A 12,524-nucleotide genomic window follows, 5' to 3' on the forward strand; every position below is an offset into this window, starting at 1 on the left:
CACATTGCAATTGAATCAATTTAAAATCTTTGCCACCACGTGGGGAAAACTTACTCTTCCATATCTCTAGCTTTGCTTTCTTCTCTCTGCTTTACATAAGCTCTAGTCTGGTAACATCAGTGCTTCAGTTCTTGAAATTTTCCACCTTGCCCTCCCTCTGAATTACCCTGCCTTTTTGGCACATTAGTTTTTCACTTATTATCAACTTGATTCACCTTGCTCATGAATAGGCAACTGTCAGTATTAACACAGAATGACAGGGGTTGTGGCTGAAGGCTGGGAAAGAACAGAAAGATTTCTTTATGGTGGTGAGGTTATAGTTTGACTTAAGCTCTAACAGGAGACTGTACCTTCACTATTCTAGCCACTGAGTTTAGCCGTTCATAAATAATCCACTCCCATTTTTTTTTAAAGGTACTACTGTAAATAGTTTGTTAATGCTAATGTGCATTTGAAGGACTTATGCACATAGATAGTCCTTTAATTTACTACCGTGTTGCTGTTATTGCTGTCAGGTTTAGATTATAAATGTGAATGAGAATTGCATCCTGTCCCTGCATTGTCCTTTCAGGGACACCTCCCACTAGACCAGGTTGCTCACAGCCCCATTCAACCTGGCCTTAAAACACCTGCAGGGAGGGGCACCCACAACTTCCCTGGGCAACCCGTGCCAGTGTCTGACCAACCTCATATAGTAAAGATTTTCTTCCTAATATCTCATGAATCTATCCTCTTTCCACTTAAAACCGTTCCCCCTCATCCTGTCACTACGTGGCTTTGTATATAGTCCCTCCCCAGCTCTCCTGTAGAACCCCTTCAGGTACTGGAAGGCTGCTGTTAGGTACCCCTGGAGCCTTCTCTTCTGCAGGCTGATAGATCCCAACTCTCTAAACCAGTCTTAGGAGACATGCTGTAGCCCTCTGTTCATCTTTGGAGCCCTCCTCTGGTCTCATGCTTCACAAATTGTGTGAAAATGTTATAATTTCAGCCGGGCCCTTCTGGCTTTCACTGCCACACAGCTTTTCATCTTAGGTGAAGAAAGTGATTTTGATACCCATGGCCTCTTGGTGTCATTTTGGAGAATGCTAAGAAGAAGACTGAGCTTGAGTGAAACCAGATTGTTCTTTTCTCCTTTAATAATTCAGGGCAGGCCTTGCAATGAAAATAAACAGTTTCTCATTAAGTTGTAGTGCAGGAGGAAGGCTGAGCAGCAGTGTTCTGAAGTCTTCAGGAAATAGAGTTCAGTAAAGCATTTGATTAGAAGACCTTGGGTTTCTGACTTACACGGGATAAAGGCAGTTCTGGATAATAGGGACATATTGCATGTATCACCCGTTCTCTACAGAGAAAGGTGAAGAAACACACACTTGAAAACGGAAGCTTTTGTGCCTTTTTGTGGAAAAGGATGAGTTGTGGCTGAGGTTACAGACATTTAAAAATCTTCATGGCATGTTTTCCCACTGTAGTTCTGAAATTTGTGCCTTCCCTTCCTGTACTCAGGAAGATTCAGAGTCGCTTTTCTTAGCTTAACTTCCCCATCTTCTGGAAGACAGAATTTTAAGTTTTATCAGAGTGAGAGAGTAGAAAATTTGCATCTGGTGTTTGGAAGTGACTGCTGGAGTCAGATATAGTATACAGTATGCACTGGCTACTGGAATTCTGTCCTACTTGCCACAGTTACAGGTAAAGGACTCTCTTATAACTGGATTTTGCCTGAAGAAACTGTCAGTGTTGTAAGCAAGTAAATTCTTTGCCTTTTTAAGAAAATTTGTGGCAGAAGGCTGCAAAAACCTGTTCCAAACAAGTCAGAAAAAATCTAGTGTCAAAAATTTAGTGGAAAAGAGTGGAAACAACTTAAATTAGATGTGGGGGAAAATAGGATCACCTTTCCAAATATTAACAGTATGTCTCATACACCTCTGTTCACAGCCCGGCCTGCAAGTTTTCCTCAAGAAACATAGGGTGTTACAAAGGGCTTGTTTACCAAAATAAGTCTGAAGAGCAGTAGGCTTCTTTTTTTTCAAGATCTCACTTTTAAAAGGTTTATCTCACTAAATATATGAACAGTGAGACTTCATTAATTTTTTGAGGTAGAATTACTAGTGTAATTAATATAAGCCTCAAAGTTTTATGTTAAAACAAGTTGGTATTCATGTGCAGTACTGGATAAAAATTCATGTTTATTCTGACTTAATATTCATAGCTTGTTCTATTTTCATTTACATTGTGTCTTCCAGGTGTCACATTTTTAGCACTTTTCATCTTTTGTCTCAGCTTTAGTCTGGAAAAGCAGGAAGAAAAACATAACCAGCATCCTTAGCAAAATTCCTGTTTGAGTTCACAAAGGAATACTTGAAATCTTAGTACATAGGGAAGAAGGGTGCAGTTGCTTGATTGTTGCATCAAGAAAGTCATGACCAGTGGAGATTTTTCCTCAGTTGAGTTTCTGGCTTCTACACGGTCTTTGGTTCCATCATACTGAATGTTTATTTGCAGTCACTTGCTCTCCTCTGGTTTTACTCTCTGACATTTCTTGTTATGCTCAAGGCCTACAACTCATACATTTTATTCAACCTGATGTATGATCTCTGTTTTGCAGGCTGTTCCCTGGGTTTTTTCAGCCAACGTATCTAATTGTGTTGTTTAACTGCAGATTTTTATTTCCAGTGTTGTCTCTTAGTCATGGCAATATTTATTCTTACTTTTAGGGCATTTTAAAAAACAATAAGTGAGTATTTAGGGTAGCTGACCTACTATGCTAACATAGATAGATCTATACCTCCTGTACCTACACTACTGAATTGTATTCAGATAATGACCCAGAACAGTTCCCCAGCAGCTGTCTCTTTTAATAAAGCCCATGGTTAAATTTTGACATTTTTTCTTTTAGGAGTTTCCAAATATCAGTATGTCCAGTGTGCTTTATTGGTGCTGTAGGTAGTTAGTATGTAGTGGTGTATCTTGGTCATTGTTCTTCTTTTGTGGTTGTTTTTTTTTCTTTTTTCTTTTTTTTTTTTTTTCCCTAACAATGTCCCTGGATGCTTATACATTATTAAGGTCAGCACAGACGTTATTATGAAGTACATGAATGTCCATTAAAACCTTGTTAGGAGGTGTTATCATATTTCTTGGCACACAGAATTAATTGAGGCTTGACTTACCGCTTCAGTGGAAGGTGAAATCATTGCTCAAGGATGCAATGGTAACTTCCCTTGCTTTTGAATTTTAATCCGATATTCTTGTGGCACTGGATTACTTCTGAGCTGGGTCAGAAGTATTTCTGTCTGGGTCAGAACTGTATTTCTTGTCTGGTGAAAGGTGATTGCTTGCAGCTCTGTATGCTGTATGTAGCCTGCGATTCTTTGTGGGCCAGATGTCAGCTTCTCCTAGAGAAACAATCTGTCAGACCCTGGCCTGACAAGTTCTGGCAGTGGTATGTATGCACTCTTGCACCATTGTTCTGCATTATGAAGCTTACATGGGAATATGATTGTCAAGAATGAGGTTGTAAAATAAGTCCTTCATCCAATCACCCAGATCTTGTTTGAGCCTTTGCCTGTGATCAGTTTGATATTTGTCCTCAATGTAATATTAAAAACTGATGTTTAATGAATGTACATCCATGCTCTTTTCTAGAGCTAGGTTAGTTGTGTTCACCATTGTTGATTATCATGTAGCACAGCTTGACAAGGGTATTCTTTGGTGGCTTTATTTATTTATTCTTTCAAATATTTCTTAAAGCTGATGCTAGTCAGTTGGTTGTCTTACCTGAAGGCTGTCCGGTACATGAAAAAATACATTCTAGTGATTGACACTAAGAAATATTACTGAATCTCTATCTGTTGCTGAAAACCAAGGGAAAAGTATATACTTCTAGAGGTGGTTTTATATGCTGGTCCCTTGTAAGTCTTGGCTTAAGGTGTTTGAGTGCATTATTCTGGAAATTGTACCTTAAACCTGTTTCGAAAGTGGCTGTGGGAATGTAGCTGTCTTATCAATGAGATTCTCAAAGAGATAATGTTTTCCTTCAGCTGTCAGATTAGGTATCCAGAGTGAGATGTGCTTTTTTAAAAACACTTTTCTCCTTTTTTTGTTACAACTGATGTTCTGAATGTCACTTTGCCCACTGCAAGTTGCGTTGTCAAGTTTTTCTGCAAGGATTTTTTAGAGGACGGTGAATTGTTGAGGAGAGAAGGGATTTTTGTTTGTCTCTGATTAAAATTAAAAACCTTTTGACTTTCAAAACTTAGAATCTCCTCTGGGGTGCCAGGTTTTATTTAAAATTAATCTTTACATTAATGTTATCCTGTGCTTAAACTCAGAATAAGATTTAATCAGTTAGAGCGAATAAAGACTTTCCGGCCAGCTTCTCCCTTGACATTATTTTATTAGTATCACAGTGTTGCTGACAGATTCAGTCAAAAGTAAGATTTATCTTTAAGTAACTGAAAGAGGGAAAATACCAAAAGAATGAAATTGATTTTCAAGAGTGATTTACTGTGATAGTATTCAGATTGGATCTGATGTAGATATTAAAAAATACTGTTTGGCTAACTCATGATCTGACATCCTTTATGGCTAACACTTCTACCTTGAACACAAAGCTCTCTGAAGTTGTCCTTTGTGTGAGATAAATCATTATGTATCTGTCATGCAAAATAAAGCTAACTGATTCTAGAAGTGCTTTTTTCACTGCTCATCACACACTGTGATAAGCATATTTTAATTTCATTTCCATGAAGGGAAGCTGGAGCTGGACATCCCTGCACACCAGCAGTCAACAAATGTTCATTTCAGTTTGAGGACTGTGAATACACTTTAGCCCCAAGTTAGAGAAGAAGAAAAATTCAAGCATGGAAGCATTTTAAAAAGAAAAGATTGAAGGAACGAAAGTAAGACTCTTACCCCAAAGACAGAAACTACAGAGAGTTTTGATATACTTACTGTTATGTACCACAGTCCACTGCCTAATTGCTTTGTAGTTGCACTGGTTGTAACCCTTGAGAGTATCTAGGTACTTTCACAGTTGCTGAAGAAGGTAGAGGCTGGAGACAAATAATTCAATGGCTAACATAGCTTAAAGTTTTTTGAGAGGTTGGTGTTCCTCATGAAGAAAAAAGAACAGACTACTGTGATAAATGATACCAGATTTTTGAGCAGTGTTAGCTGATGGAAGTGATCATTAACTTCTTGGTTACCTGTAGAGCTTGTTGATTTCAGGGGGATGTCTTAGGATGGGGAATGTAGAAGAGTTCTGTAGTAGTGTTTGTCAAAAAGAATGTTACAGGTTTTACGATAACCATGGAAAAAATAGGATACCCATCTAGATTCCTTCTTCTGCTCTTACTCTCCTCATTCATTTATTTGATACTTGAGTGCTGGGGAGGTACATACACAGTGTGTGAAACATCTCATGGAAGGGAAAACTAAGATTGGGAGAGTTTTACTATTTATTATATTATTTTGTAAATAACATTTGCTTAGTAATGATGTAAAAATTAAGGTGCACAGTTTTTCTTTGGTTGAATGAACCTTTTTCTTAAGAAATGGATATTCCTATCCTAAATGAGCATAGAAGTTTCATATTGAAAAGCACTATTTAGAGTTTTATTTTAGGTTAACTGGGAGTACAGCCCCTGAATGGGTATTTCACAAGCACCTATAATATTTTATGATACTCCTGAACCTTTCACACATGGAAATCCAAGTGCATTATGAGTGGAGGGGAATTGCCTACAGATGTATAGACTTGAAAGAGTGGAGGGACAATGTAGAAAAGCACCTTTTGAAATTGCAATAAACTTTTACTCTGTGCCTTATGGAGTTGCTTCCCTTTTTCTCTCCACTGGACAAAGCTGTCTGCTTCAGAAGAGTCACTGCTCTTAATTGTCTGGTGGGATTTGATCTTTGGCTATGTCTAGCAAAGGTGACATTATGAGGGATTCTTTCCATGATATGACCCTATATATGAACCTGTGTATGTCATGGAAGTATGTCAGTTATGACTGTGCCATTTGATGTTTAGGTGAAGAAAAATGAAGTGGAAATATAGCCTTCATAAATTATTGCCTAGTCACAGACAGCATGGTAGGTCATGATTTAGTAGCTCAAAGGATACTTCATGGAGTACTTTTTTTTTGCTTGTTTAAACATATGATCTCTTCATGTTCCCTGTGTCTTGATTTTAACTTCATTTATTGTGTTATATTAGCCACAGGCTTCTAGGACCTGAATTTGAGACACTTTAAATGAAAGATCAGTCCTTCAGAAAGACCTCTTTGCTCATCCAAGACCAAGGCTGAAGCTGTGGTGTAGAAGCTAGTACTGCTAACAGTTTTCATGCTGCAGACAGTTGACTAATGCCTGTTTATCAGAAAGTAAGGAAAAATCTGTCCTCAGCGTGCAGCCTAGAGGTTTTGTTTTGTTTGCATGTAAAATCTCTGCCTCAGAATGTCTGTGGAGTACAAGACGTAGGTATACGTAGAGTGGGATAAAGTGACATCAACTGAGGCCATAAGACTGCTTCACTCTTGGGCCATCTTAGAGCTTAACTTGCTGTAGCCTTTTTCTGCTTCTCCCAAGCTACAAGTCTCATTTGGTCATGAAACTGTCTATTTGACCTCAGCTTCAAGACAGCCTTTTTACTCCAGCTCTGTTGGCTGTGACTGCAGAAAAGTGAAATCTACCTTTTGTTATGGTACCATTTTTTTGTTTTCCATCATTTTGTTTTGAATGAGAGGTTACGTTTCTTAATTATGCTTCTGTGGCATTGACATTATTACCATCTAAGAAGAGACAACAGGGCTGGGAAAAAAGAAATAGAGAAGACCCCATCCTTCTCTTAGCTCTAAGTGAGATAAGTCTAAACTTCTGAAGTTAGACAATTAACTAAGAATTCAATTGCCTTTTTTTTCACTGCAGTATACATGAAGCTTAAGATCTGAACCTGCTATGACTGACCCAGACGTCCTCACTGAGGTCCCAGCAGCTCTCAAGCGTCTTGCCAAATATGTGGTGCGTGGCTTCTATGGCATTGAGCATGCTTTGGCTCTGGACATTCTCATCAGGAATCCCTGCGTGAAGGAAGAGGACATGTTAGAGCTCCTTAAGTTTGATAGGAAGCAGCTGCGGGCTGTCCTTAACACCCTCAAGGGTGACAAGTTCATCAAATGCAGGATGAGGGTAGAGACGGCTCCAGACGGCAAAACCACCCGTCACAACTACTACTTCATCAACTACCGCCTCCTGGTTAACGTGGTGAAGTACAAGCTGGACCACATGAGGAGGAGGATTGAGACAGATGAAAGAGACTCCACGAATCGTGCCTCTTTTAAATGCCCCATTTGCTTCAGCACTTTCACAGACCTGGAAGCCAACCAGCTGTTTGACCCCAGGACAGGTAAGAGTAGGGGTAGCAGAATGCTCTTGTTCTCTCCTTTGCAAGTGCTAGGCTATAAGGAAACAGTCTCAGGAAAGTTCTCTTGACTTTGACTGGAGCTAGAGGGCAGTCTGTTTCTGCAGGTGATAAATGTTTAAGCAGAATACAAAAGGAATGTATACAGGTTTATACAGTCTGTACAAGTAAACAGCAGTGCTGCTAAGATGCTGGAGGGACATGCAGTAGAGGAATGGAGGTTTTATCGCTATCAAATTCAGGGATGAATGAGTCAATCTGTCCTTGTTGGAAGCTGATGGATTTCAGTGTAAGACGGTCTTGACTGTAAACTGTGTGACTTACTGGTAGTTTTTAGAGAGGACATATATATAGTTGACTTTGGTATGCAAACATTTTTTAATTTCGAGATGATCATGCAAGCAGCGAGTTGTTACTGTTTAATTTTCTTCTAGCCAGTTCATTGTACTGCACAACCTTGCTTCCTCAGTGTAAAGCAATCTCATGAAAGTTAAAAGAAATTAATTACAAATTGGTCTGTGGTTGGGAGTAAAAAAGGTTCTTTTTCAAGTGTGTGTCTCAGTGGAGGTGCATATCTGTCTTCTGTGTATGAGATGAGAAACTTCTGGGTGTCATTTTCTGCAGGAGTGGGCCAAATACTTGGTGCTTCTGTGCCAGGAGAGCAAAGGAACAATACCTGCACCTGTTGAGATCATATTTTGTTAGCCTAATGTGGGATTATTTGGGGAGGAAGGTGTGAAGCAGGGGTTGGGTGTTAGGCCTTCACCTCATGATTTAATTTCTTTAGGTTTTAATTTTTCTTTTGGATTATTTGCCCTGATCTTACTTTTTCACACACACACACACACAAAAAAAAAAAAAAAAAAAAAAAAAAAGAGAGAGAGAGAGAGAAAGTCAGGAGAGCTCTCAGAAACAGTGGAGTGTGGTACTTTGCATAAGCTATCATACTGAGAAACCATAAAAATTCACTGTTTAGTGGTATTGAAGCTTTTATTCTTAAGGGTACTGATCTAATCTACTTTGGAGGAGGGCCTATCATTTTCCCTCTTTTTTGCCACCAGAAATCAAGTGCTGTGGAACTCCTTTTCCTTCAACAACCATGAAATAGATATTTAGTACTAGAGAAGCAGAATCCACTAAGTAAAGTAGCAGATGTTGCTGTAATCCAGTGCAGCTTTCTGGATAGAAGTTACTCCCTCATGGAGCACCAAAACCAGCAGTACCAGCACAGATTTTCTTTACTCACCACTGAGTACAGAAACAATGTGCTCTCTACAGTAATGTTCACTTCTGGCAGCTGCAGTCATGGTGTTGGGCTGAATGGGAATAATGCTTTTGCATTTGCTTCAGTTATGGGAACGCAGAGAACTGGTGCAGAGAAAAAATGTAGAGTGTAATGTGAGTCACTTATCCCAAGGGATCTGTAAAACTTGGAAGGTGAGTCCTCCTGGCCTGTGTGGGTGGTGAGTTCCAAGAGCAAAGAATTTGCTGTCGAGGAGATGCAGAAGGCAATAATGCTGGGATTTGGCTTTGACAGCAAGGCCTGTGCTTCAGGAACTAATGAGGTCAGCTAAGGATTTGTCTGCAGTAAAGGAACCGGGTGCCTCCACAGTGAAAATCATTCACTGGCATGTGGAGTGTTTTTCAGTTTTGCTGATGGAAGGAAAGATTGAGTACTGTTCAATTACCAGTACCAGCAATTCCCAGCAGTTGGTTTCTGTCAGTATTCATGTAAATTACAATATAGCTGGTTCACTTTCAGTAAGAATGTACCTGCCTAGAATTTACATATATTCTGTTTGGCCATATGACTTTTCAGTCGGTATCTTCTTTATCTAGATAGTGCATGATGACGATGATGTCGTTTCTCAAGAGCTTTTACATGGAGTACCAGTTTGCATAGGGCTCTCCAGTTATGGTTTGAGAAGGTCTCATACTATATTTTGAACCCATGAGGTAGCTAACTGTTTCCATTCTGGGTAAGTAGGTGGGCAGTTTTGTTTGTTGAGGGTTTTTTTGTGTGTGAATAGCTGCTTTATACTGCAGTGAATTATGTTGTGTGCGTGTTTCCTGCTCCTCTGGAATTCTGTATTAGAAAAGAACTGAGGCACTTTTGGATCTCTCCCAGAGGGAACTTGTGAGGACAAAGCATGAAGAGGAACAAAGTTTTTCAGACAGTGAACAGCAAACCTTTTCCAAGGATGTCTCTGGCCCTTATCAGCACTATACAGAAACCTCTCCCACTCACTGAAGCTCAGTTGCTGAAGGGTAGCTGAAGGCCACATGAATTTCAGTCACGACTGACCTAAGCTGCTCCTGGATTGCAGCCATGCTGATAAAATTTACAAATTAAAAGGCCTGCAGGGCCAAAGTCTGTTAGTTCATGGCACAAGCAGAGCATGGAAGTCATCCTTTGCACTGGTCTGGACCAAGCTGCACTTTAATTGGCGGTCTGTTGTTAAAAGACATCCTGTTTCACTCTCTGCTTTTTATCCTTGTCACTCAGAGATGGGGATGGTTTAGATGTCCTGTGCTTGATTCTACTTTGCTTTCCTCTCACCTAGTTAGAACTCAAATGCAAACTTTGATCAATTGTTGTAGAATGAAGGGGTTAGAAAGGTTATTGCTCTTTCCCTTCCTTATCAGCAATAGCGAGGAGGTTTCAAGAATGTCTCCATGCCTCTAATCATTCTATTGCAATTTGTGAATTAAGAGTGCTTGCTTGTGAAGAGTCTGTCCATAAGATGAATCTCTGGTGCTCTTTTTACCACAGGATCTGTGTCTGTCTCTCAGCTTTAGCAAAGGTCAGTTTCCTACAGGTTACCATCTGTCAAATGGAGGGTTTTGTTTTTTTTAGCTCTATGCTTTACTCCATTTGTGAACAAATTTAAAATAAACAAATAATATCACACTCTCCTCTCTGGTGTTTTTTACTGTTGTCTCCAAAGAAGCAGTGACAGTTGCTTCTGCTTTTAGAGGCAAACACCTTGGTTGCAGCATGTTTTTATTTTGCAAGTTTGCTGTGGAAACTTGTAGCAAAGCTAAGAACCTTCTGATTCAAGAAGTCCTGAACTTCCAGTTTGCCCATTGACCTGGTTGTGCCTTTAATGGGAATTGGTACAGACTGGGTTGTTACAGGCTGAGTGGACAGTTCTTTCCCACTTTTGTGTTTAGAGATCTACAGAAAGAAAAACACTAATGCTGTATTAGTTTGAGATGGGATGCCTGAAAAAGCAAAAAGATTGTTGTTTCCATGGAAGACCCTGGAGGCACCTGAAATACAGATTCCTGTCTTTCACTTGTGCCATTGTTTGCTGTCTAACCTGTGCTCTTGATAGTTCATCCCCCTTTGTTCTGCATGGAAGTAATTTCATGCAACTACTGTTGTGATGGAGCAGGTGGAAGGCTGCAGCCATTCCCTTAAACAAGGGCTATCTCTTAGGGCAAAGATGTAAGAGTTTGAGTAACAGTAAGAAAAGCCAGGTGTTTATTACATACTGTGAATAACACTGCTGAACTCTGTCTATTCACACAGCCCACCAGGGCTGATAGTGGACACTGGCATAAAGGACACTGGGTTTTCAAGTGTTTGACCTTTATGTTACTTCATAAGGCTTTTACACACACCTATGGGATGAGTTTTCTTCTCTGTGCTTTTAAATGTAGAAACTACAGAAATTTGCTTTCTGTAAGCTAGTTCCTGAAACTGAAGAGTAACCTAAGCAACTCAATACCATCTTGTAGCTTGGATTTTTAAAATAAAATTCAGAACTAAATGTGCAGAAATGTCTTCTGTGGTGTGTAGGGGGAAGGACAGGAGGAGCTGCATTGTCTCACCCAGCAGAGGGAGCTGCCTTCTTTTCTCTATACACATGGGCTCATGTTGATTGATTTATTTAATGTCACAAGACTGAAAATTATGTTCATGGGTATGTGTTCTATAGTGTGATTGATAAATTGGATGTGACTGGGGAAGGTCCCTATGTATCCCATCCTCATACCCTAATCATATTTGTAAATCTAGTGTAGTGTTGGAGTTGACTGTCAAATTCAAGGTCAGTTTGAAATAAAGTATGTGACTAGTAACCACAAAAGGCAGAGTAGGGTTGAAGTGAAGGAATGACAAAACTGGGATCTTGCAGTGCATCACACTGTTATTCAGCTCTGGACTTCCTTAGGTATTCTAAATCCCAACTGTATCAGGATACTTATCAGTGTAGTAGGTGAATTTGATATTAGAAAGAAAATAAAAAGCTAGACAAAGAAGTTTTTCCCCTGTTCTCTTCTACCTGTGAAGAATAATTTATTTCCAGTCTTGTGATTCTTTCACTTCTGTTACTGTGAAGAAAAATCATAATATTAACAGTATCTTGTAATTACAGTTGGTCTCTCTTATATACATCTATTCATTAAGTTTCTTCACCATAACATTCAGTCATATAAGATGTGAATAATAGTGGAAAAAAAAAAGATGGAAGATAAGTGGGTAATGTGATTCAGGAAGATGATGCTGTTGGGATATTCTTAATTGCATTTGTAATCACTGGAGTCTTTTGTTGCTGTTGGAAATCATAGCAGCTCATTAGTTGTCTCCTCTTTGCCCTCCCACAGTTTGCTTTTGTTTTGGTGAATGATTTGTGGATATAGCTATCTTACAGTTCCTGAAGATGCACTGGAATGCAAAATACACTGTGTATTCAGATCCCATTCTTACTCTGTTTGCAGGTATGAAATGTTGCCAGATTGAAGGTGGCGATAGCATTTTTGCAGAAGGGAAGACAACACCTTGAATTTCATTTTAACCCCACTGTTTTACTGTCAGCCTCTCACATGTCATTTGTGTACTTCATAACAGAATTGCATACAGTGTGTTCAAAGGCTGGTTTTCTGTACCTGTCACAAGGCACCTTATATCACATTCAGACAGCCTGTGTGCAGCTGAGCTTTTGTGTGGTTCAGGCCCTGTTAGGGAGATCAGAAATTTGAGCAGCCTTTGATTTTTGTATTGGTCTTAGGTGTTGTCTTCTGGAGCTACTGCCTTTTCTTCTGATAGCTCAGCTTCTCACTTCATTCCCAGTGAGCTATTCAGATCACATCTGTCTTCTCATCT

At 39.5% G+C, this 12,524-nt stretch overlaps 1 protein-coding gene across 4 annotated transcripts in view; it reads left to right on the top strand.

The window, feature by feature from the left end:
• GTF2E1 (general transcription factor IIE subunit 1) overlaps nt 1–12,524 on the top strand; it is a 54,070-nt gene that overhangs the window by 2,898 nt on the left and 38,648 nt on the right. For 3 of the 4 annotated variants that reach the window (XM_071760622.1, XM_071760613.1, XM_071760631.1), the window contains exon 2: nt 6,922–7,399. In XM_071760622.1, coding sequence (XP_071616723.1) covers nt 6,952–7,399 — 448 coding nt within the window. In that variant the 5' untranslated portion in view covers nt 6,922–6,951. Of the gene's footprint in view, nt 1–3,139; nt 3,203–6,921; nt 7,400–12,524 lie in introns of all 4 variants that reach the window. The other variant, XM_071760619.1, reaches the window with a different exon arrangement.

The sequence above is a fragment of the Heliangelus exortis genome, chromosome 1 (genome assembly GCF_036169615.1).
Source record: "Heliangelus exortis chromosome 1, bHelExo1.hap1, whole genome shotgun sequence".
Taxonomy (NCBI): Eukaryota; Metazoa; Chordata; class Aves; order Apodiformes; family Trochilidae; genus Heliangelus; species Heliangelus exortis.